Source organism: Geotrypetes seraphini, chromosome 3, assembly GCF_902459505.1.
Source record: "Geotrypetes seraphini chromosome 3, aGeoSer1.1, whole genome shotgun sequence".
Taxonomy (NCBI): Eukaryota; Metazoa; Chordata; class Amphibia; order Gymnophiona; family Dermophiidae; genus Geotrypetes; species Geotrypetes seraphini.
In genome coordinates, this window is record NC_047086.1 from 120219464 (window position 1) to 120244511 (window position 25048).

At 42.8% G+C, this 25048-nt stretch overlaps 1 protein-coding gene across 11 annotated transcripts in view; it reads right to left on the reverse strand.

Moving 5' to 3' along the window:
* Positions 1-207: 207 nt before the first annotated feature.
* The window catches only part of PKHD1 (PKHD1 ciliary IPT domain containing fibrocystin/polyductin), an 800857-nt gene continuing 776016 nt past the window's right edge, over positions 208-25048 (reverse strand). For all 11 annotated transcript variants that reach the window (XM_033936724.1, XM_033936722.1, XM_033936718.1 and 8 more), the window contains one exon: positions 208-803. In XM_033936724.1, coding sequence (XP_033792615.1) covers positions 367-803 — 437 coding nt within the window. In that variant the 3' untranslated portion in view covers positions 208-366. The remainder of the gene's footprint in view (positions 804-25048) is intronic.

Sequence of the window (25048 nt, forward strand, 5' to 3'; positions counted from 1 at the left end):
TTCACTCACTGCATCATCCACAATATTGTAGTTTGCATGTTTTTCATATGATTCACCCACAAATAGCAGGTATTTTGTGATAGATCTATTTTCTCATTATATACTAACATGAATTCTAACAATTGATGTGTTTTGTGTTTATTTACTGGACAATAATTTTTCATTTATTTAGGACTGCAATGTAAAAGTAGTGACAAACTTGTTAGATACCACACTAAGATAAAATCCTTTGTCCCAACTTTTTTTTTTTTTTTAAATATACCATCGGTACTAGTTGAGTGCAAAATGCCTATGTGTGCTCTTTATTTTAACACTTTGGCATCTCTTCTCCATGTAGCAGCAAGTGTTTCTGGAGTGGCCCACATTCTAACGCTTGGAAGAAAGTCTCTGGTTCACCTCGGGGATCTTCTCAGCCTGATTCCACAATTCACCAATTCCTTCAGAAATCATTTGGCAATTCAGGATTTTCTTCTCATTCATCGTACTCGGATGCAGTGGATTTCCTTCTGCCTTGTGTGCATGTTTGTGTGTGGACAATGACTGGCGTTCTCTGCAAGTGTCAAGATCTTTGACACCAGGTTGCTGTGGCTGGAAAGACCCTGAAGCACAACTCTTTTCACGTAAACAAAGACCTGTGTCATACTTTAGAGGCACAGATTTGTCTTTCCTTTTACCCTTGTGTTGTCCAAGGGAATCGCTCGATGAATTGCTCTGTTTAATCCTAGTCTCAGAGCTGCTTGCCTTGTGGTGGAATTTATGTAATTCAGCTGCAGTGTTTTCTGACTTGGTCCTTATTTTCATATCTATAAAAATAAAACAAATAACATGTGTTTCACTTTAAGAACTGATTTTGCTTTATTTCTCCTTTATCATCTAATCTCTTCTGGGGGATTATCTATTTAAAAGGTGAATCAACGATATATTATGACAGAATTACTTAGACCCGAGGGCCTAATTGGTCATGGACTTTATAGAAAATTATAAAAATATAAGATGTGCCATGTAAGGTGAGACCAAATGTCCTTTGAGCTCAGAGCATAGCATCTCCCATAATGGGGATCCTTTAAGACAAAGGAATAACTACCATTTAGCAAGGCCTGCAAAACACTGGGGACCACTTGCTGCTGGACCTATACAGAAGTTTCATTGGGTGTGAAAAAAAGAAAGCTAAAACCTGTGGCAGTGAGAAGAAATGAGCAGGGCATACACAGTACTTACCTCTAACAGCGCTGCCATGCTCTCTCCCGATCCTGGTCTTCAATGCATCCCTCCACCCCCATGTCATGGGCAGCCAGTAAAGAGCTTAAGCTTTGGGACATGCCTTTTGGTTCTGCCCCATTATTCAGCGCTTCTGGAGGCGTATAATCTCATATGTCAGGGTTAATTGGCAGAGTCTTACACAGTACCCCGGACCACTTTGTCTTGGATTTGCCAGAGGCTTTTGGCCATTTACCTAGGGGGCATCGAGCTTTGTGTAGGAAGATGAGTTTACTGGCCAGGAAATTTATTTTTCAGTGCTGGACAGTTGTGGACCCAATTGCATTAGTTGGTCATTTGGGAGGCGCAAGATGCCGGAGAGTCTAGGAAACGAAAGATGTTGTTTTTGAATATATGGGAGCCTTATCTGCAAGTCTTACATCCTAAGGGTCGCAGTGCGGTTTTAAGATGGGTGTCCTAATTTGTTAGTTAGTTGGGTTGGGAGAGTAATGGTGAGTACTGGTGGGGTGGGGTGGAGAGTATCATGGGGGGGATGAGGGGGGTTTGAGGAGGGGAAATGGGATATATTGAAGATTCTAGCAATTAGTCAAAGATAGGATAAGTGATTCAGGTGGGGGGAAGGGGTGGTGTGACATTTTTGGGGTTCATAAGAGTACAGGGCTTTATACCTTTTCACCCTCATTAATCTCACTTGCCCTAGGTAGAGAAGGAAGGGGAGGGAGTTTGGTTGTATATACTTGTTCTATTATTGTATATGTACTGTGCACCTTTGGGGTGCGCTGGTGTTGTATTTGCTGTGTTTGCATCAATAAAAATTGTTTGAACCTAAAGAGCTTAAGTATTTCATGTTGAGCTGGTGCTGGGGGGGGGGTCTAAGGGCTCCTTTTACTAAGGTGCGCTAGGGCTTTAATGCGCAGAATAGCGTGCGTTACATCGCCCCGCACACTAGACCTTAACGCCAGCATTGAGCTGGCGTTAGTTCTATAAGCGTAGCTTGCGGTATAGCGCGTGGTAATTTCCTGCGTGCGCTAAAAACACTAGCGCACCTTAGTAAAAGGAGCCCTAAGTCTATCAAAAAGATTTAGAATTCTACAGCTCATACTGTGCAGCCTGAGATGAAACACTAAAGCATTTCACTGCACCGTGATATCAGGATGTTGGGGCTGGAAAGGACCTCGAGCACAGCCCATTCCATGTAATCAAAGCACTGTGTCATCCTTTAGAGACAAATATTTGTCTTTTCTTTTACCCTTGGATTATCCATGAAATGCTATGCTGCATAGGGAAGGGAGTGATGAAGACCAGCGGAAACATGTCAGCACTGCTAGAGGTAAGTGCTGTGTGTCCCATACTTGTCCTAAAAAATGGGTTATATGCCCCAAGGGAAAAAAAGAAAGACAGAACATGTTTCCTAAACTCTTCTTTGTACCCCCATCCTCTCTATGGGCTCTCTCTCCTTAGGCGCCCTCTATTACAGTATACCATCCTCCCAGCAGATCCTTACCCTTTCCAGCACACCTACCCTAGGGACAGGATCCCCTCCACTGAACTTATAATATTCCAGGAAGAACCACCCTGGTCATCTTTCCAGGCTCCTCTCTACTGCACTCCCCATCCTTCCTGGCAGACCTATTCCAGACATCTCTCCAGGCTTCCTCCACTGTAACCCCCTATCCTTCTTGGACACGTCCTCAAGCTTCCATCCACTGTACCTCTATCCCTTTCTGCAAAGCCACCTGAGATGCTTCCTATGCTCCCTTCCATTGTACTCCTATACTTCCTAGCAAAACCACCCCAGGGATACTTACCCAGGCTCCCCTCTATTACTTCTCCAGTTCTTCTTACAGATCTATCTCAGACCCCTCCCCTTCTCTGAATCCCTTACACATGCCTTACAGATCCATCTCAGACACTGCCTCCCCCTCACTTTCAAACCACCTCTACAAGCCCTTTGCCTAATACAAGATTACTGTGCATTCAATGGTGACCCATCAAATGTGCGCAGGATATTGGCGTGCTGACATTTCTGCCCCGACATTTGCACGCAGGACAAATGCACGCCGCTGTATGCCTTCCCATTTGCACTGAGGGGGTGTGGGGGGAACCCCCCTACACTCATGCTCTCCTTGGGGGTGGGGGTGGGGTGAACCCCTTATTAACTCAAAACAAGCCCCACACGGACAAACGATACACACACCCAACAACACTACAAGGCCTTAAACATACAACCAACAGCATTCACACTCCCCAAGAGAAAAAGGGAAAAAGAAAAAGAAAAGAAGTGGAGAAAAAGGCCTCGGTTCAGCTTCATCTGGCCTAAATAAACTCCACTCCTACAGAAGCTGTTTATCTGTTTATATGTAAATGCTGAAAAATAGTCCAAAAACAAGGCAACTAAAGTAGCCTACCAGGTGGTATCAAACAGCACACCTAATACAGATGAAAGTCAGTGGGTGAATGTAACAAATGGTAGTATAGTCCAGCTCATAACATCCACAGCAAAAGCAAGAAAAAAATAACTTAGCTGCTAATGCCTTCCAAATCCAGGCCAGGCAGTCCTTACACCCAACGGGGAACCCTCCATTTCGCATAAAATTGCTGCGTCAGGGGTGTTCATATCATTGCTTCACATGCAGATATTCCAGACACCCTACTCCTCAAACATCCTCACCACTTCATCAATCAAAACTGGGCTTGTTTTGAGTTAATAAGGGATACATTCGGGCCCTAATCCTTGAGTACTAATTTCTGGTGGGGTGAACCCCCCATTACACTTACAGCTCGCGCTCTGAGCACACAACTTGCTTTGCTGCCCTTTGCTTTCCCGTTTGCTCTCTGAGGGGGTGTGTGTGTGTGGGAACTCACTACTACACTCACGCTCTTGGGGGGGGGTGCAATGCTGAGGGGGGTGGGGGGAACCTTTACAATGACGCGCTCAAGGGGTTGTTCAATGCCGACGCTCTCTGAATTATAAGATTGCTGCAAACCCCCCACTACACTTACAATTGCGCTTCAACAATTCTGCTCTCTTCATGCACACAATTGTCGCTGCGTGCATTTGACGGAGCGGAATTGTTGGGGCGCAATTGTCTTGCGCCCTATTGACAGTGTACCACATTCAACATTCCTCTCCTTTGCTCCCTATGCATATATATACTGCATTGCGCACTCCCATACCCCTGCATCATTCACCACACATCACACTACCACTGTGCCTCTGACTTACATGGGCTCCTACTTCCCCACCTTGGGCATCTCACCCACAGTAGACAAACCTCTATTGTTTTAGATACTCCTCTAGACACCTCATATGTAAGCCCCTGCCCATCAAACTCTGTCCCTGATCCCCTATCTATCTACATACTCTATGCACAAATTACCCTTCAATTTCTACAAATGCTCCTCACCCACTCTCTGTCTGGAGTTATAAAGGGGATTTCCCCCACCCCACCTTGTCCAACTATCTTGGAAAAGATAGTATTATAGGTGCCTATTTTCTTACTTCTGCATTCATTCCTAGCTAAATCACTGACTTGCCCTAGGACCCAAACTTAGATTGTGAGCAAACTAGGGGCTAAGAAAGTATCTGCATCTAATATGTAAACTCTTTTGGATATCAAATCCATGACTCTTTACCTTTACCCTATTTTCTGTTGGTCACTCCCAGGAATCAGAGATGATCATCCCCCAAGTGTATCGCTAAAAATTTATAAATGTACCATTCTCCAGAAACTTGGCTATACTGTAGAAACAGAGTTGACCACATAAATTCCATATATTAATTGTGCAGTGACTGAAGAAATGTTCTTTAATTTTAGAATTATTTGAAATGGTAACTAATCATTCTCTGTTATCTTGCTCCATATCACTCAATATTTTACAAATTTCTGTCATATCCCTTTTCAGTTCAGGCTTCTCCAAGATGAAGGGCTCTAACTAAGTCTGCCTTTCTTCATAAAGAAGCCACTCTATTCCTTTTACCATTTTTCTTGCCTTTTTCTATAAATTTTCTAGTTCTACACTGTTTGTCTGATTCATCATATTATACAGGCAGAGGCTTCCGATCATCTCACTTTATTCATTTCACGTTTGCATTATTCATCTAATGGATTGAGTACACTTCTCCCTCCGTATTCGCTGTGATAGGGGATTAACAGAACCGCAAATACAGAAAAACCGCTAGTAACTTTTTCATATGTTATTCACTGTTTTCTGTTAAAAACCATTGTGAATATGGTGAAATTGCGAATAACATGTGGGAGACCTGGCCTGTTCCTGAAGGAGAGGCCAAAATACGGTGAAGAAAGTGCTGGGAATCAGTGATTTTCTCTGTAAACATTTGGAATCAGCGATTTCTCTATGCAAGCTGATGTAATTTGGGGGGAGGAGCCAGCAAGCTAAAAACCGTGTATAATTGAAACCGCGAATGCTGAAAGCTTGAATACAGAGGGAGAAGTGTAATACATTTTTATTGCAGTTCCCCCGTTTAGAGGTATACATTTTAAATGTCAATTTAATGTTTCTTTTATGTATGCTGCTGTTGTTATTTGGAATGATTTACCTATATAAATAAGGACAGAAGTTAGTTATTGGAAATTTCGTAACATTTTTATAAGATTGTAAAGTTAGTACTTGTAGTTAAAGAATTGTAAGGACACCAAGGAATTCTATTTTCCCAATAGAATTATTATGGCTTTTTTTTTTTTTTTTTAATGTAAATCACTTTGAACTAAATGGTTTTTCCTTGAATGTCTTACTTATTATCAAACAATTTGTATTTCCTTTCCTTACCTCTCCTTGTGTTTTAATGGGTTTGTAATGTTAGTTTATAATTAGTCTTGCAAGACTTAGTTTTTGTCAGTTGTCGTATTGTTCCCTAAATTTTGTAATTTTACTGATATGTACATCGCTTAGAATTCTGATTAAGCGATCAATCAAATCCTTATTAAACCTGAAACCTGAACAATTCAGAAATTATTGATTAGATTAGATTCTATTATCATTTGTGAGATGAAATAACAAGATCTTCACAAAATACTTAAGGTGCAATCACACAGATTCAGTCAAAGGCATGACAGTCACATTTTTATTTTCTATTTCCTTCTAAATAATTTCTAACATTTTGCAAATAATTTTCAAAAGTCCTTTTTCTAAACAGTTTATCCTAAAGTAGAATCAAGCATTGTAAATATGTGGAGGATTGGTTTATAAAAGGGCATTTAGGCTGGAAAAGCACATACTGTAGATGTTTACGTATGTGGTACCTATTTGATATAGCTAAAATAAGTCCTTATGTACGTTGATACTGTTCCATCAGTTGTTACTGGACTTACAATACTGGACTTACAGTAGTGCTTTCAATTGTTTCTGATGTACTGTGTGATCATCTGGCATCTATTGATCACCAAACGGTATGCACAGAGTCACAAAGAAGAAGAAAACAGTCCCTGCTCAAAAGAGCTTACAATCTAAACAGGCAAGTCAGACAAACAGGATGTCATGGATACAGTTAAAGGGAATGGTTATTTGGTTTTATTTTATTGGAATATTCTTTTTTGGTTTATTTGTTATGCTTGGATGCATAATTTATGATTAGTTTAGTTTAGTTTAGTCTAAAATATACAAAAGTTTAACTTTGTATACTGAGTCATCATTCTGAGAAGCCTCGACTCGGTTTACAGCAATTAAATAAACAGGGAATGATTTACAAATGATGAATAGAAAATAATAGCAAAATTTCAAAAGAATTAATTTTCAAAATGTTTGGCAAATAGAGTAGTTTTTAAAGATTTACGGACAAATTGAAATGAACAGGAACTCCTTAATAAAAAGGGGAGATCATTCCAGAGTTGAGAGAGTTTAAAGACCAACGATTGACTGAAGATCTTGACTCCTTTAATCCCTTTTTTAGAAGGAAGCGAGAGTTTAAATTGTTGGATACCTCTTGCAAAGGAGAATCGGTAAACATTCCAAAATAAAGAATAAGAGGATTAAAGATACCATGTAGAATTTTAAAAGAAATACAGTGGTACCTCGGTTTACGAGTGCACCGGTTTGCGAGTGTTTTGCAAGACGAGCAAAACATTCGCAAAATCGGCCCCTCAGAAACCGAGCATGGCTTGATTTATGAGCGCCCCCCCCTGCGATCTGGCACCTTCCCCCCGCGATCCGTCACCCTCCCCCCACGATCCGGCACCCCTTGCCACGACTGGGCATCCCCTGCCGCGATTGGGCACCCCTCCACCACTTCTTACCATCATCTGGGCCTGGGCATGCTCAAGGCCCAGCAAGAAGAGGAGGCCGATCTTCGGGCACCAGCACCAACGCACAGGACAAGCCGGTGCCGGTGCCCAGGCCCAGATGACGGTAAGAAGCGGCGGGGGGGGGGGGTGCCCAATCGCAGCAGGGGGATGCCCGATCACGGGGGGGGGGGTGCCAGATCATGGGGGGCAGGGTTCCGGATTGCAGGGGGGGCCTTCGGGGGGAGCAATGCCGGTTCTCTTGGGGGGGGACATATCAAAGCGAGTTTCCATTATTTCCTACGGGGAAACTCGCGCAAAGGGGTCACATGGTCAAATTTATATTTTCCAAAGACCAACTTTACAGCAGTACTATGAATTAATTGTAATCTATGAAGACAAATTTTTATAATGCCGAGGTAGATAGCGTTACAGTAATCAAGACGAGATAATATAATTGATTGAACTAAGAGAAAAATGACTGATGAAAAAGATTTATATTTTAGACTCCTGATGCAGGCCTAATGGCTGAAACATGACTTGTGGTGAGTCCTCATATTTAGTTCAATTGAAGACTCTTGGATATTCAACGATTGGTTCCTCAGATATCCTTCCTAGCCATTGGTGGACTGCCCTCTGCTGTTTTTCTTTTGTTGTGTAGACTGTGCAGAGATATTTTTTTCTTCTGTTTTTTACTGGATATTTTGCTGGGTATACCACCACCTTCTAATGCTTCTAAAGATACACATATTGTAGGATCTGATATGAATTTGCAGATAGAGGTAAATAATTCTAACCATAAGGTAAAGTCTATGTTCATCATTTTTATTCTTGTCCACATTAGATATGATCTACAAGGCAAGCTTCCCAGCCTTGCATAATCCTCCTGCAATTCCTCAATCAGCTTGTGTTTTGACTACTTTGAATAATTCTTTATCATGTACAGATTTAATCATAAAATTCATTGCTTCCCTTCCCAGCTCATTAATGAATATGTTAAACAACACTAGTCTCAGAACTGATTTATGGGGTCTTCCATTATTCATCTGTCTTCAATGAGAAACTGATCATTTAATCCTACTCCCTTGGCTATCCCATAACCAGCTACCATTTTACATGCATTAAGACCCCTTTTATTAAGCTGCGTTAGGAGTTTTTTTATCGCTGGTCACTGCAGTAAAAGCTCTGACATTTCATAGATATTCTATGAGCATCAGCGCTTTTACCACAGAGGCCTGCAATAAAAACCCCTAATGCAGCTTGATAAAAGGGGTCTATATTATTATGCTGCCTATCCTTCTAAATGGCTAACAAAAACCAGTCTCCTCTCCCATGGCTTTTTGATTTCTACTTTAAAAAAATGTCTATAGAATTGTAAAACATCACTTTTTCTTCACTAATCCATTCTGCCTCTTCTCCATGAAGCCATATATTGTGTTCTTTATCTTTTACCATTTTACTTGCACCAATGTTAGGGTCACTGACTTTCTCCCAATCAGTGCTCTGAGGAAATATCATGTGATCAATCAGACCTTGTCTTTATCAGGTACAACTTACTATCCTTTTTTTTTTTTTTTTTTTTTTACAAATGTTGTCATGTTGTTATGCAAACATCAAGTCAATGAATCCATATTGATTTTGTTTATGTTGAAAAATAACCTACTAATCTGGTAACTAATTCTCATAGCTATTGATGGCATTTTGGTTTATGGCAACCTTTTTATAACACCCAAGAACATAAGAACATAAGCAATGCCTCTGCTGGGTCAGACCTGAGGTCCATCGTGCCCAGTAGTCCGCTCTCGCGGCGGCCCAACAGGTCCAGGACCTGTGCAGTAATCCTCTATCTATACCCCTCTATCCCCTTTTCCAGTAGGTAATTATCCAATCTTTTCTTAAACCCCATTACCGTACTCTGCCCTATTACGTCTTCTGGAAGCGCATTCCAGGTGTCCACCACACGTTGGGTAAAGAAGAACTTCCTAGCGTTCGTTTTGAATCTGTCCCCTTTCAACTTTTCCGAGTGCCCTCTTGTTCTTTTATTTTTTGAAAGTTTGAAGAATCTGTCCCTCTCTACTCTCTCTATGCCCTTCATGATCTTGTAAGTTTCTATCATATTCCCTCTAAGTCTCCTATTCTCCAGAGAAAAGAGACCCAATTTCTCCAATCTCTCAGCATATGAAAAGTTTTCCATACCTTTTATCAGACGTGTCGCTCTCCTCTGGAAACAAAAACAGACATGAGGGGGGCAGAATTAAGTTCATGTTGATGCGGGTTCTCTGAGGCAGCACGGTGAAACGCGTCAGAACCCGTTGAACCCCTGCATTAAAAGCTAAGTCTGTTTTTGAAGTTGGAGTATTTAAAAAGAAAAAAGTATTTTAAAAAGCAAAAAAAAAAGTATTATACTTAAAGATACTACAGGGACCAGTGCAATGATTGAGAATTGAGCCGTATCAGTAGTGGGCTAAAATTTTGCTTCACCCAGTGGTCTCATAAGTTAAAAACAGTTCTCTGAGCACTGAGAAGTGTTAGAAGGTGTGTGTTATAATCACCTGTGTGCACATTAGTTCAAACCTTTTTATGACTACAGGGGAAAATACTGAAGGCCTTTGATGTTTTTTTAATTTCATATATACAAATGTGGCCTAGACTATTTTACTTATGTCTTTGTGTTCTGAGAATGTATCAAAGATGTATGAGGATGGACGGGATAGTAAACCTTTACTAGATTTGTATGTAATATGTAAACTGTTTTGGTAATACCACAGAAAGGTGGTATATGAAATCCATTATTTTTACCTGTGAAGATCTGTGAAAGCTGAGATTTAACTGTAAAACTACTAACAGGGCCATAACAAAAACATATTAGATTTGAAAATTCTCTTCTAAAGCACGCAATACTTTCAAATAATGATAAACAAACACGGAACATTCTAAGAGACAAATGTTATTCTAAGATATTGCATAATATAACATTTATTTATATACCATAATACCTTGGAAATCAGCAGTTAACAAAATAAAAGAGGACTGAGTAATTCACAGAATTTAATAAATAGATAAACTTTCAATAATTTCCTAAAATACAAATAAGAATTTGAATTACCTAATAATCGGTAAAAGTCAGCATCCCAACTAGCTACATGACATGAAAGTGAACGGTGGAAATATGCAAATAAAGTTGTAATACGCAATGAATGTTTATATCTTGTAAAAGTCAGCAAGGTAATTGGGTGCCAAACCGTGCGAGACCTTATAACACAGATATCCAAACACGTACGTATTCTGGATTTTTCATCTGAACCTACTCCTTGAGGGCTATCAATGATTGGCTTTTCTCTAGCAAAAATATCTTGATTATTTACCGTATTGCTCCAATCAGCTGCATACCTATGAGCTTTCCCAGCTAAATGTTCGCTATGTGAAGTTGCAAAATGAAAATGGTCACCTCCCCCCGAATCTTTATAAACAGAAGGAAGTCAGCAGACATGCTATGTCAGTGCCAACATCAGACAGAATCAGTCGTTTTGATTTCAGACCTCCACAGGAAGCTTAGATCTCAGACAAATTAGATAAAAATGAATTTATAGCAGATATGTGTCCTTAAGGCATACAGCTGAACACTGCTTGGAAGGCATATGCCAAGTATCAAGGCAAATAAGCTATAGCATTTCCTTTCACTATGCTTTAGTGATAAATAATTTAAAAAAGAAGATGAAACTCGGCTACATTCTTTCTACTGCTTTTATCATTATTAATCTTAAATTCATCAGTAAAATTGTGTCTCTTTTTGGTTACCACCAGTCAACCAAGGGTGTGGCTAAGAAACAGGCTTAATGCTAGATATGCTAAAACATGTTATTGTGCTTGTGTATGCTAATCATATGAGCTTGCATTATTTAGAATTAGGTCCCACAGCAATATGGAACATGCACAATAATGAAAGATAGCATATGGTAAATAATGGCATACACATTAGAAATGTGGATGCGGTGAAAATGTCAAAAATGGTCTTGGGGGGGGGGGGCGGGTGTCAAAGCATGCCCATGGGCGATATAGCATTTCCGACAAGCATCAGCAATTCTAGGCAGCATGAGATGTGCAGTGAGAAAAATGCCGGGACTTTCACCCCTCTAAAGTTTGGCTGCAGCCTGTCATTAGGACTGCTTGCATTGGTGCTGACTGCAGAGAAGCTGATTCAAGAGCCTGGGAGCCAGACCACCATCTCTGTTCACTTTCATCCACTCCACAAACACCTCTCTGCCCTGCCTGCCTCTACAAAACTCTCCCTTGCTCCTTTTTCCCATACTCACCTGTCAGCCCCTACATCTGTGCTCCTGCTCCTGCCCCAACCAAATCCCTCTCGGTCTGCATTTATTCGGTTGCATCTCAGTCTCCAGCCCTAGGGGTAGACTGTGTCTGTGCTTGAGTGTCTCTGAAAGTGAGGTGGTGTCTGGGAGCAGTGGCCTGTTGACTGTCTGTGCTGCTGCATTGTTTGTCCATATGGATTTTGGTGGTGGGGAGCACTTTACCTTTCTTGTAGCGAGGGCTTTGTGTGTTTAAACACTATGGTACGTGGTGTTTAACACACAGAGCCCAAGGTCAGCTTTACTGTAAACCTTTAACATTTAATCCACCACAAGTTGAAGTTTATGAAAACTGAATACGATATAACTGTCATTTTGGTAATTCTTGCATGTCACACCCTTCCCACCCCCACAGTATTTTTTCTCAGATAGTAAGTGATATGTATAGCAAATTTGGTTGAAATCTCTCCATGTGTTTCAGTTATGCTGGAACATACATATATACAAACATACATACACACACACACACACAGATACATCCGATTTTATATATACTGTATAGATTGCGATTGCAGGTACTACAATATCTACCCGCAAGTGTGTGAACAATCCAAATGTTTTCTGTTACATTTGTGAAAATTATACAGTGCTTAAGCAAAGAACGGATATAACAGACTTTGTAAAAAAAAAAAAAAAGCTTACTATGCTTATTTTAAAGTGAAACTTGGTGACCAGGATAAGGCATGGGGGCTAAAGAAAGTTTGCCACTTTTGTGTTGAGAGGTTAAGATTGTGGACAAAAGGAAAGAAAACTTGCATGCCATTTGTAATTCCTATGGTGTGGAGGGAGCCTAAAGACCACCTTAATGACTGTTGATTCTATTTAGCTAATGTTCAGGGGTGCAATTTGAAAAATAACCAAATTGTGTATCCAAACATTCCTTCAGCTATTAGACCAGTTCTATATGGAGAAGACCTGCATGCTCCTCTTCCTCAAGCTATTTTAGAGAACCTGGCAGAAGATGATGTTGTAAGTGAACCTGACGCAATCACCAAAAACGATACTGATGATGTCTACCAGCCTGAAAACGACTTTACTCCACAACGGTTCTCTCAGAGTGCATTTAATGATCTAGTAAGTGATTTGAATTTGCCTAAGAAATCTGCAGAACTACTTCGCTCCCGGCTTAAAAGTAAGAATCTTCTGGAACCATGAACACATTACTCACGGTACAGATGCAGAGAAAACGAACTAGTTCTTTTATTCTCACAGAACAATTCCATAGAAGGAGAGGTTAGGAAAAAATGGTTAGGAAGAAGCAGTGGCGTACCTAGGGGGGGGGCGGGGGGGGCGGGCCGCCCCGGGTACCAGCCCTAAGGGGGTGTTCCCGGCCTTGCCGTTCAGTCCCCCCGCCACCCCCGAAGGACCGCTCGCCCCACTGACCTTCCTGCACCATCTGTGAAGCAGCCCGCAGCAGGATCGCGAAGTCAGCGTCAGCATCCCTGCGCTGCTTCCTGCGCCGCGATCCCGCCCCACCCTGAAGGCCTGATGCCCCGACCCACCCCGAAGGACCGCTCGCCCCCCTGGCCTCCCCGCACCACCTATGAACAGCCGCAGCAGGATCGCGAAGTCAGCGTCAGCATCCCTGCGCTGCTTCCTGCGCCGCGATCCCGCCCCTCCTCTGACGTCAGAGGAGGGGCGGGACCGTGGCGCAGGAAGGCAGCGCAGGGATCGCTGACGCTGACTTCGCGATCCTGCTGCGGCTGTTCATAGGTGGTGCGGGGAGGCCAGGGGGGCGAGCGGTCCTTCGGGGTGGGTCGGGGCATCAGGCCTTCAGGGTGGGGCGGGCGGGCAGGCAAGCAGGGTTTCAAGGGGGAGGGGGTGACAGGCAGGCAGGCAGGCCTTCAAGGGGGGGCAGGCCTTCGGGGGGGGGGTGCAGGCCTTCAAGGGGGGCAGGCAGGCCTTCAGGGGGGTGCAGGCCTTCAGGGGGGGTGTAGGCCTTTGGGGGGGTGCAGACCTTCAAGGGGGTGCAGGCCTTCAAGGGGGGAAAGGCAGGCAGGCCTTCAAGGGGGGGGACAGGCCTACACGGGGGGGACAGGCCTACAAGGGGGGGGGGACAGGCCTTCAAGGGGGGTGCAGGCCTTCAAGGGGGGTGCAGGCCTTCAAGGGGAGACAGGCCTTCAAGGGGGGGAAAGGCAGGCAGGCCTTCAAGGGGGGGGCAGGCCTACAAGGGGGGGGGGACAGGCCTACAAGGGGAGGGACAGGCCTACAAAGGGGGGGGGGACAGGCCTTCAAGGGGGGTGGTGCAGGCCTTCAAGGGGGGTGCAGGCCTTCAAGGGGGAGACAGGCCTTCAAGGGGGGGGAAAGGCAGGCAGGCAGGCCTTAAAGGGGGGGACAGGCCTACAAGGGGGGGACAGGCCTACAAGGGGGTGGGACAGGCCTTCAAGGGGGGGGACAGGCCTTCGGGGGGGTGCAGACCTTCAAGGGAGTGCAGGCCTTCGGGGGTGGGGGGTGCAGTCCTTCAAGGGGGTGCAGGCCTTCAAGGGGGGGAAAGGCAGGCAGGCAGGCCTTCAAGGGGGGGGACAGGCCTACAAGGGGGGGGAGAAGCTACAAGGGGGTGGTACAAGCCTTCAAGTGGGGGACAGGCCTTCGGGGTGTGACCAAGCAGATGTAAGCCCGACCCAAGCTCTAGGTGAATAAAAAACCCAGGGTTAATCTAGGAAACCCGGTACAGAAAGTCCAGGATCTGGGAAGATGAAGGTGAGGGAAGATAATATGAATCACCACCAGGGGGAGCTCTAGAGGTCCCTGGTCGTCAGCTGACACTGCTAGGTCAGGCCACTCCCCAAGAGTAGAAAAGCCAGCAGTGGCTTTCAAACAAGGCAACAGGTTAGGGAGGAAGTTTGTGCCTTGCCTCCCTAGGGTTCTTCCCAAGCCAAACAGGGTCAATGGTCCTGTCCCTATGGAATGGAGCGAAGTTGAGCCGGCAGAGGACTTGCCCAGGCTCAGGGAAGAGCCCATGGATTTTGAAGAAACCTGTGCTGCTGGAGAAGTTGATTACCCTGAAAGAATGCAGGTGGCCTTAGCCTGTTGCCACAAACTGTGAGTGAAGTTTCCGCTGAAATGTTTGGGTAGTGTTTTGTTTTTTTATATAACACACGAGTTAAGAAGTATTGTGGAAAGCTTGGAGAAGCGGGGAGAGGTTTGCTTCCAGCTGGGAGGGAATTTTGTAAAGCTGTTTTTTTGGCTTTCAATTGCAAACCTAGAGCTATCTCCTTCTTCCTGGCATTTGTCTCAATCCTGCCAGAGGCTTGTTTTTTCTTTGTTTGAAGCACTGTTGTTTTGCAAAGCAGTGCACTGGACTGTGTGTTGTGCTACTACCCAAATGACTTGAAAGTTTTGGACTGACAAAGAGAAGCTGAGTTTTCAGCCTGAGTTTGTGTTGAACTTTATTTTTCCTTGTTTTGGACATGTTTTGGGACTGTTAGTTTGGCCATTGCCATTGATATCACGGCTGATGAACTACTTACCTGTATATTGATCCAGAGTAAAGCTGAAAGATATTTTCAACCATTTGATTAAGTATTTTTTTTTGTTGTTTTGTGTTTGAACTCCAATCCAGCCTGCAGGGTGACTCCGGTCCGGGTCACACGCAAAAAGTACTGTGTTTGTAGTCACCTGTATCTTGGCCTTGCCTGTGTTAGGCTAAAGTGGTGACCACAGGGGGGGGGGTGCAGACCTTCAAGGGAGTGCAGGCCTTCGAGGGGGGTGGTGCAGGCCTTCAAGGGGGTGCAGGCCTTCAAGGGGGGACAGGCCTTCAAGGGGGGAAAGGCAGGCAGGCAGGCCTTCAAGGGGGGACAGGCCTACAAGGGGGGGGGAGAAGCTACAAGGGGGTGGGACAGGCCTTCAAGTGGGGGACAGGCCTTTGGGGGGTGCAGGCCTTCGGGGGGTGCAGACCTTCAAGGGGGGGACAGGCAGGCAGGCCTTCAAGTGGGGGACAGGCCTACAAGGGGAAGGGACAGGCCTTCAAGGGGGGTGCAGGCCTTCAAGGTGGGACAGGCAGACCTTTAAGGGGGGACAGGCCTTTGGGGGGGGACCATGATTTAGAAGTACACAGAGGGAAGGGGGTGTTCAAAGAGACATGCATATGCCAAACTTTGGGGGGGGGAAGAAATAATGGGTCTGAAAATAGAGGAGAGGGAGAGAGATGATGGACCATGGGATTTAGGGAGGGAAGGAACAGAAAGGGAGAGAAATTGGACACAAGGGATGGTGTGGAGGAGGGATAGAGATACTGGATAGGAGGGTAATTAGGAAAAGAAACGGAGAGATGGTGGACTCTGGGATGGTGGGGAAGGAGGGAGAGATGCCGGATGAAAGGGTATTTAAGAAAAGGTGGATCTGTGGAGGGAGATGAAAAAAAGGAAAGATACCAGACTTCCTGGGAAGGGAAGGGAAATGGAAAGGGAGGACAGAGTTGGCAGATGGATGGTTAGCATGCAGAAAGAAGGAGACCCTGGCAAGCAAGTTATCAGAAGAAAACCAGAGCCTTGGACCAACAAAATTTGAAATATAACCAGACAACAAAAGGTAGAAAAATTAATTTTATTTTCTGTTTTGTGATTATAACATGTCAGATTTGAAATGTGTATCCTGCCAGAGCTGGTGTTGGACTGCAAACGTGAGCTAGGATTTAACAGAAAGAGGAAAAGTCCTTTTTGTTTCTTTATTTTATTTACACCACAGCGCCAGTGTGGTTAGGAGAAGCCAAAGGGGGTGAAAAAGCTATAAAACCCACCAGGAGTTTTGAAAAAAATCACCCAACTGGGCAGGAAAATCGAATTGAAAAACCAATTCAATAGGGCTGAATCGAATCAAAATTTTTTTTTCCTGTATCTGGCAGCATTAGTTTGCGCTACTGTCTTAGACTTTAGGACCTGGGATTGGGGAGAGATGGCATCCTCAGTACTTTATAATGCAAGTGAAATGAGGATTTGGTCAGACTTTTGAAGGGTCTGCAGAAAAAAAATATTGTATAGGCCGGGGACCATGAGACAGCAGAAATGGGAACTTTTCTTCCTTCTATTTTTTGTGAATGGAAAAGGCTGAGGATGTCAGAGAGGTCAGTTAAAATATGTGCTTTATAAGAAAATATAATAATGTGTTTTATAAAGTTTATAGCATAGCTGGCCTACCCAGTGAGGTGTTCCTAGTGGTGATGGTGGCAGCGTGTCAATGTGTTGAGAGGAAGAGGTGGTCTGGGAAATTCTGCTGAGCAAACTACGGGCCCATTTCCACCCCCCAGTTAGTCCACTCCACTCAACTGATTCACACACTGAGTGGGTCTTTGGGTGTTGTTTTGGGATCTCTTCCAGTGGTTTATCTCCTTCTGGTCCAAGGAAGGAAACTTTGTTATCCTTAGCATTGACCTACAGAATATGTTTGTAACAGCGCTGCTTGTGTGGCATTAGGCTATGTAGTGATCGAAAGAAAAAAACAGACCTTTGCACATTTTTGCACTATATGGTGGGTGTATGAGGAGATTCACATTTCCTGCACAGCTAAGACCATGTGAAGTTACCTTGTGCTGTATTTGACATCTAGCAAGGTCTCTGTTTGAAAGGAAAGATCTAAACTTAAAAATGAAGTGGCCAGAAGTTATGGTAAAAGCAGATAGTGTAGCTGGTTTTAAGAAAAGATTTGGACAAATTCCTGGAGGAAAAAGTCCATAATCTGTTATTAAGACATGGGGAAGTGTCTGCTTGCCCTGGATCGGTAGCATGGAATGTTGCTACTCTTTGGGTTTTGACCAGGTATTAGTGTCCTGGATTGGCTACCATGAGAATGGGCTACTGGGCATGATGGACCATTGGTCTGACCCAGTTAGGCTATTCTTATGTTATGTTCTCATCTGTAGGGGCCTTTGTTTTCACTTCTTATTTTAATGTATTTTTTTTCTGGGAACTTATCAGTGTTTTTTATAATGGGAACAAAAATGGAAGAGAATTAATGTGTGTGGAATGGGGGGTAACTAATTTCTTCAGCTAAATAATTCAATCCACTTCAAACAGACATAGGAGAACTTGTGCACCATTCACACACCCTCCAACCAAAAACGTCAAAAGAAAAAAACTGTTCGACAACCTCCTAGCCATTCGAGCTGCAACACTCGACCCCCAACTCTACAACCAATTGATATCAACCACAGACTGCAAAACCTTCAAAAAGAAATAAAAACCCTTCTATTCAAAAAACACATAAAACCGAACTAACACAATCAGAACTGTCCCAAGCATCACCTGCAACTACTCCATATGTACTTCTAATGTCATGACAATTAGACATAATTTATGTTATGTTATGTTTGGAATAATGGTTACATATATGAGGTTCAATAAAAGAAAATTTTCACTGCCTGTTTCTATTCTGACCATTTATTCCATTTCATGGTTATTGCAAAAAAAAAAAAAAAAAAATTTTTTTACAATGGGGGGGGGGGGGGGGTGTCAAAAAATGATGGGCCCCGGGTGCCACATACCCTAGGTACGCCACTGGGAAGAAGAGTGAATAAAGGAAGTTAGGGGAGAAAAGGTGAAGTAGAAATAATGGGAACAATGCTACAAATTAGGCAAGAAAATAGGGTGGATGACAACCAGAAGACTGGGCAGGTAGGTAGGGAAGATATGTGGTAGTAGAGGAACAGAGAATAGTATTTTGAGAGCAGGATGCAGAGCAGTGGCAGCAGATATGACTAGGAGATGTCACGGGAGCAGAGGGTGAAGAAAGAAGAGAAAGAGAAAAGTATTCCAAGAGGCAGGGCCATCCCAAATGATACAATGGCTACAAAAATCCTAACAAGTTACAGGACACATCCCAGTCCCATTTTGAACTATATTTAAGGGCTGCATAAGATTAAATAAGGATGGGGTCCATGGGGTGAAAGGGATAAGGGGAGCTATTCAAACATTTTACAAAGTAGATTTAGTTGATAGGTGTGAGAGTTTTATAATAATAATAATAATAACTTTATTTTTATATAGCGCCATATGCATAATATAACAGAGTTGGTGCCAGTTTCCAGTGGCTTATCACATAGGCATGGCTGTGGAATAGCATGCATCTGCTTCTGCCTTGTGCTGTATTGTCAAGGATATATTACAGTGAACACTTGACAGGCTAGAGCTGAAATGAACTGGGCTGATATAATGTGCATGAGGTTTTACAAAACTAGAGAATGACACAATAGCCGCGGGTAACCAGCCGAAATGGGGGAAAAAAAGTGCTCACTGCGGGTACGGGGACAAGGCCATCCAACGCCCCATGGAGCAGTGAATGGCCTTGTCTCCACAGTTAAGGGAGGGAACATGAGTGGTCACTGATCATGCACGGCCAGTTCCCTCCTTCCTACCTACTGGCCACATCTATCTCCCTCCCTTCCCCTTACCTTCGTGGTGCATTACAGTGTAATTTGTGCAAGCTGCCAAAGCCTGCCTGAAGTCGCGTGCATCTGCGGGCAGAAGCTTCTCCTCTACCTCAACTGGAAGTTGCGTCAGAGAAGCTTCCGCCCGCAGATGCACGTGACTTCAGGCAGCCTCCGGCGGCTTGCACAAATTACATTGTAACGCACCATGAAGGTAAGAGGGAGGGAGGGAGATGGTCGGACTGCGCAAGGGCTGCTGAAGGCGGCGAAAAGGAACAGAGGCTTAAGGGGGTGGTGAGAGGGAAGGGTGGTGGTGGTGGAAAGGAATGGAACAGATGCTGAAAAGAATTTTGGAAGACAGTGTGGGGAGAAGATGCTAAAGGGAAATGTGGAAGACAGAGTGGGGAGAAGACACTGAAGAGAAATGGGAAACAAAGAGTGGGGAGAAGACACTGAAGGGAAATGGGGAACAGAGAGTGGGGAGAAGATGCTGAAGGGAAATGTGGAAGACAGAGTGGGGAAAAGACAGTAAAGGGAAATGGGAAACAGAGTGGGAAGAAGACACTGAAGGGAAATGGAGAACAGAGAGTAGGGAGAAGATGCTGAAGGGAAATGTGGAAGAGAGAATGAGGAGAAGACGCTGAATGGAAATGGGGAACAGAGTGGGGAGAAGACACTGAAGGAAAATGGGGAACAGAGAGTGGGAAGAAGATACTGCAGGGAAATAGGGAAAGAAAGTGGGGAGAAGACGCTGAAGGGAAATGTGGAATAGAGAGTGAGGAGAAGACGCTGAAGGGAAATGGGGATCAGAGAGTGGGGATAAGATACTGGAAGGGAAGAAGACAGAGATGCCAGACTATGGGGAGAGCGGAGGGAAGAAGATGGGTGCCAGGCCAATTGGGGAGGTGGGTGTGGAGAGAGAGATGGAAGGGAGAGGCTCAGTAACAGAGCAAATGGAAGATGCAGAGAGAAGGCAGACAGTGGATGGAAGGAATTGAATGAGGAGAAGTTGAGGACGTCATCTACAGTGCTCATTTGGATTGCCTGCCTTTCGCTATCCGCATACCTTGCAGTCGAGTGGCAAACCATCTCTATTATTATTTGGGAAATAGTGACAATAGCCTATCTTTAAGAGGCTTAGTGAGGGTTGCTGTGTGTTTGCAATATTTGGTAGAAAAGCAGAGCTTTTCTTTCTTCTATTCTGCATAATTCTGACTTGCTCATATATTCATGCTAGATTTTACTGTAAATAAAAGTTTTGGATTTTTTAATAATACATGACCTGGGTTATTCTTGTTAGGATTGGGCTGTGCATGATAGAACTTGGATTTGGGAGGTATAAATTAGAGTCCTACATACATATAGGGCTCCTTTTTAAAAAAGCGTGCTATCCGAAAAACTACCGCCTGCTCAAGAGGAGGCAGTAGCGGCTAGTGCGTGCGGCATTTTAGCGCGTGCTATTCCACACATTAAGGCCCTAACGCACCTTTGTAAAAGGATCATAGTGCCATTATATATACACTTATTCCCTGAGTACTGGATCCTAGCGAATCAGGAGCACTGAAGGTGTCTCCTGCACACGTGACCCCCCTTATCAACTTATAGATTGCTTACATAGGGAGACAAAGGAATAGACAAGCAACAAAATAAAAAAACAAATCAACTTTTATTTCATTTCCAGAATGAAAGAATATCACTGTTTTTACTCATAACCTTTCCATGAATATTCAATTTCATATGTGATTTTTGCTTTGGTGCTTTCTCTAAGTATGAAGTATGGGCTGTCGTGTCCACCTGCTTCATCTGTGGGTAAAGTTTAGCTGAAAATGTATGTGCAAAGATTTGAACATTAAATCTGTGTGCATATTTTCCCTCTTTCAACCTAAACTCTTTCTCACAATGAAGCTAAAATTACAATCAACTTTCAAGTGATTAAAACAATGTAAATAAAATGCCCTTTACTCATGCAAATAACTTTGAACATTCTTCTCTATATAAGACAGAATAATTTATTAGAAAATATTATGCTATATTTGGTTTTAACTTTGTCTAAATAGCTTACATGGCCAACCTTACAATCAGCTAGCAGCTATGCATGGGGAAGGAAGATCACTCCTGTCCCGGCCCACCACTGGACCACCAGCGAATTGAAAGGTACACGGGGGAGGTGGGAGGGAGGTAAAAATTGTCATAGTCAGCTGGGACAGGAGGTGGGAGGGATCCCTCCTGTCCCAGCCCACTGCTGGACCACCAGATCTTAAGGCATGCCTGGTGGAGGCCTACAAAGCATCAGCATCAGGAAGGAGGGAGAGGGTACAGGGTATGGAGGGAGGGGAAAGCAGGGTGCAGAGCCTGGCAGGGCAGGGCACTTGAATATTAACCCCCCGGTTTATATTCAAGTCAACAATTTTTCCTCCTTTTGGGGGGAGAAAAAGTTATCTTGGCTTATATTCAGAGTAACTTATATTTGAGTATATATGGTAGGAGCCTGTATAACCATTTAAAATCTTATTATTTTTCCCTAAAATATACATACATTTTCCTCTGAAAAGATGCAATGCAAAAGCTTTCATTATTTGGCAAAAGTAGAAGTGTTACTCATAACCTCAGACTATACATAGGACTTCAGGGCACATTCCAGACTCATTTAATAATTTTCATTACAAGCAAAGAAAAGAAGATGCCATTTGTAAACAATAGCTTTAAATTAATGAGGAAAAAAAAAAGCAGGTGCAAAAGGTTTTGAAACCAAGTTATCTAAACTGGAGGGACATTTCATCATTTATACCCGGAGTTATTTAATTTGTCTTTACAAACTGAAGTTTTGCCAAACTGCTGGAAGCAAGCTCACATTAATCCTTTGTGTAAATCAGAAAAAAGTAATTAATTAAGCCACCATCTCTTTTCTGGGCTTCCTAGCAATATTAAACACAAAAAGGTCATATAACACCATAGACAGTAGAACAGGGTGGGCCACTGCCTACTAATTTTTTCCCACACATCAGCAAACAGGAAGAAAGGGGGATAGGGTCAGAACTCTGGTACGCTTGATCCCCTGACATATAGTTGCCAGGGTACTCACTGGCTTTAACACGTGGGGCAAAACCCACAAAAAGGCGTGCTAAGGCTTTCTACTGTAGCTTAATGAAAGGACCCCGTAGTAAAAGGATGTTTATTATAAATATCAAGATAAGTAGATTTTATCTTCATCCAGGTCAAATATTTATTGTAATCTGATTAACTAATGCTGTACCAGTAAAATGGCCAATATTTCTATTTATTCAATTAATAGCCAAGCACTTATTTTGCCACTAGTGCATGGCATCACTTACCAACACCAAATTTATAGGAGATAATGATTCGTGTGCTAATCCTGTACTAGTTAGGATGCGGTAATGTAGCAAGGCTAACTGATCGCTATGGAAACGTCCGTCTCAACATAACACCTCTACAGAAAAAATTAAAATATTTTTTTAGCACATGGTTTGCACATACAAATCTCAAACTCACTGCAGGATGCTTGAGCATGTTTCACGATAAGCCATTTTAAGCTGTGGAAAGTTTCAAGTTTCAAGTTTCAAGTTTATTAAATTATTTGATTAAACGCTTTTCAGGATACAAAGCGTTTTACAAAGAAATAAAATTGGATTTCTTAAATCACAAATACATCGTAAATAAAAATAATTACTTAAAAATTAAAAAACGAACTGGGGTAACAAACACATGGAACAGTAGGAAAGGAGGGAAAAGAAAAAATACAATTAAAAAAAAAAAAAAAAATGTGTTAATCAGATTAGGTTAGAACATAAGGATGATGTGAGAAAAAAATTTGCAAACTTGAAAATCTAAAAAAAAGGGGATATATAATCAGAGTTTAATACAAAACGATGAAATTAGGAATCAACCGAAAAATAAACTTTTAGTTAAAGGCTTCTTTAAAAAGAAAACACTTTAAACTATTTTTGAATTTATTCAAATCTTGTTCAAGTCTTAAATAAAGAGGGAGTGAGTTCCAAATAGTAGGGGCTGTAACCGAAAAAATCAGGTTACGGCGAGTACCGATGATTTTTAAAGAGGGGACATATAGGGACGCTTGTGAGGATGATCTGAGAATTCTTGACGGGCTGTAAGGAATCAGAAGCCTATCTATAAATGCAGGAGTATTATTTCTTATTGTCTTAAAGACTAATAGTGCTATTTTATAAGTAATTCTATATGAAATTGGTAGCCAGTGAGCGTTTTGAAGCAGAGGTGTAACATGATCGAATTTTTTTGAACCTGAGATTACTTTTATTGCAGTGTTTTGTATGATTTGGAGGCGCCTTATATCCTTAAGATATGCCCCCTTTAACAAGGAATTGCAGTAGTCTAGTTTTGAAATCACTAGAGAATGAATTAAGGTATTGAGCGAAAATGAATCGAGAAGGGGAACCAATGAACGGATCATTCTCAGTATGTAGAAACAATTTTTCACCAAAGCACTGATGTGTAATCTGAAAGAAAGATTATTGTCTAAAATGACGCCTAAGATTTTTGTATTGGTAGTGAGGTATAGAGGTTTGTTATCTATTAAGATTGGGTTGATGAGTTGTACACCTTCTTTCCCTGAAAAAAGCATAGATGTAGATTTATTGATACTTAAAGAAAGTTGATTATTGTTCAACCAATCGTGAACTTTGGCCAGCTTACGGTTGATTTCGAATATATCCTGGGAACTTGAAGAATCTATGGGATGTAAAAGTTGAAAATCATCCGCGTAGGCGTACACTGTAAATCCTATAGATTGACATAGGGTTAAGAGGGGGGCCAGATAAATATTAAATAGTAAAGGGGACAATATGGACCCTTGAGGTACTCCATAATTTGTTTGATATGGCTTTGAAATAGAATTGTTAAAGTGTACTGAAAAAGATCTATTGGTAAAATATGACTGAAACCAATCTAAAACTTGGTCTTTGATGCCAATGGAAGAAAGGCGGTGAAGTAATAAATGGTGATCAATAGTGTCAAAGGCTGCCGCTAAGTCTAGTGCTTACTGTAGCTTAGTAAAATGACCTTTAAGAGTATTATCATTTGCACTTAGTCCTGAGAGCAATAATTGTATATTTGTATGCTTGTTTAAAAACTCTGAATCTGATCTTGAAAATGGTAGGGTTAACATTCATCCGGGTTTCACTGGACGGTCCTCTTTTTAGAGGACTGTCCAGGTGTCCGGACATTTTTTAAAACTTGGATGAATTTGTGCATATTTGTCTGGGTAAAAAAAAAAAAAAGAGCCACCTGCAAGCCCATCCACTTTTGGCTAAGCATAATCTGAACCCCCCTGCCCTCCGAAGTCTGGTTTGTGCTTCTCTTCCTCTCCTCCCGGCACTTCCTGACTAGTATCTCTTGCACACACCCCTCCCCCAACCATGTGGTATTACCTTCCAAGCCTCAGATTCATTGCCTGAAGCATCAATGATTGAGACACCCACTGCTAGCTGGTTCTTGAACTCTTCTCTCTGCTGTTTCCCACTTCTTGTGATGCAATTTCTTGTTCCCATGCAGGTGGGATGTAACAGAGAGGAGTTTAGGAGTTGGCTGGCAGCAGGTGTCTCAATCACTGATACTGCCAGCAATGTGTCTCTGAGGAGTGGAAAACCACAAGGGGAAGGACTAGGGGAAATACCAAACCAAAAAGGTAAGATGATGTTTGGAGGGGAAGAGGGAGGAAGGAAGGAAATAGAGAGCTGGGAGGGAGATCGGAGGAGGGGCAAGGTGGAATGGAGAGATCAGATTAAAGAGAGGGGAGAAACAGAGGCATGAGAGAGATAGATTGATGCTGGGAAGGGGGTCAGCAGAGAAAAATGGAGAGAGGGACAAAG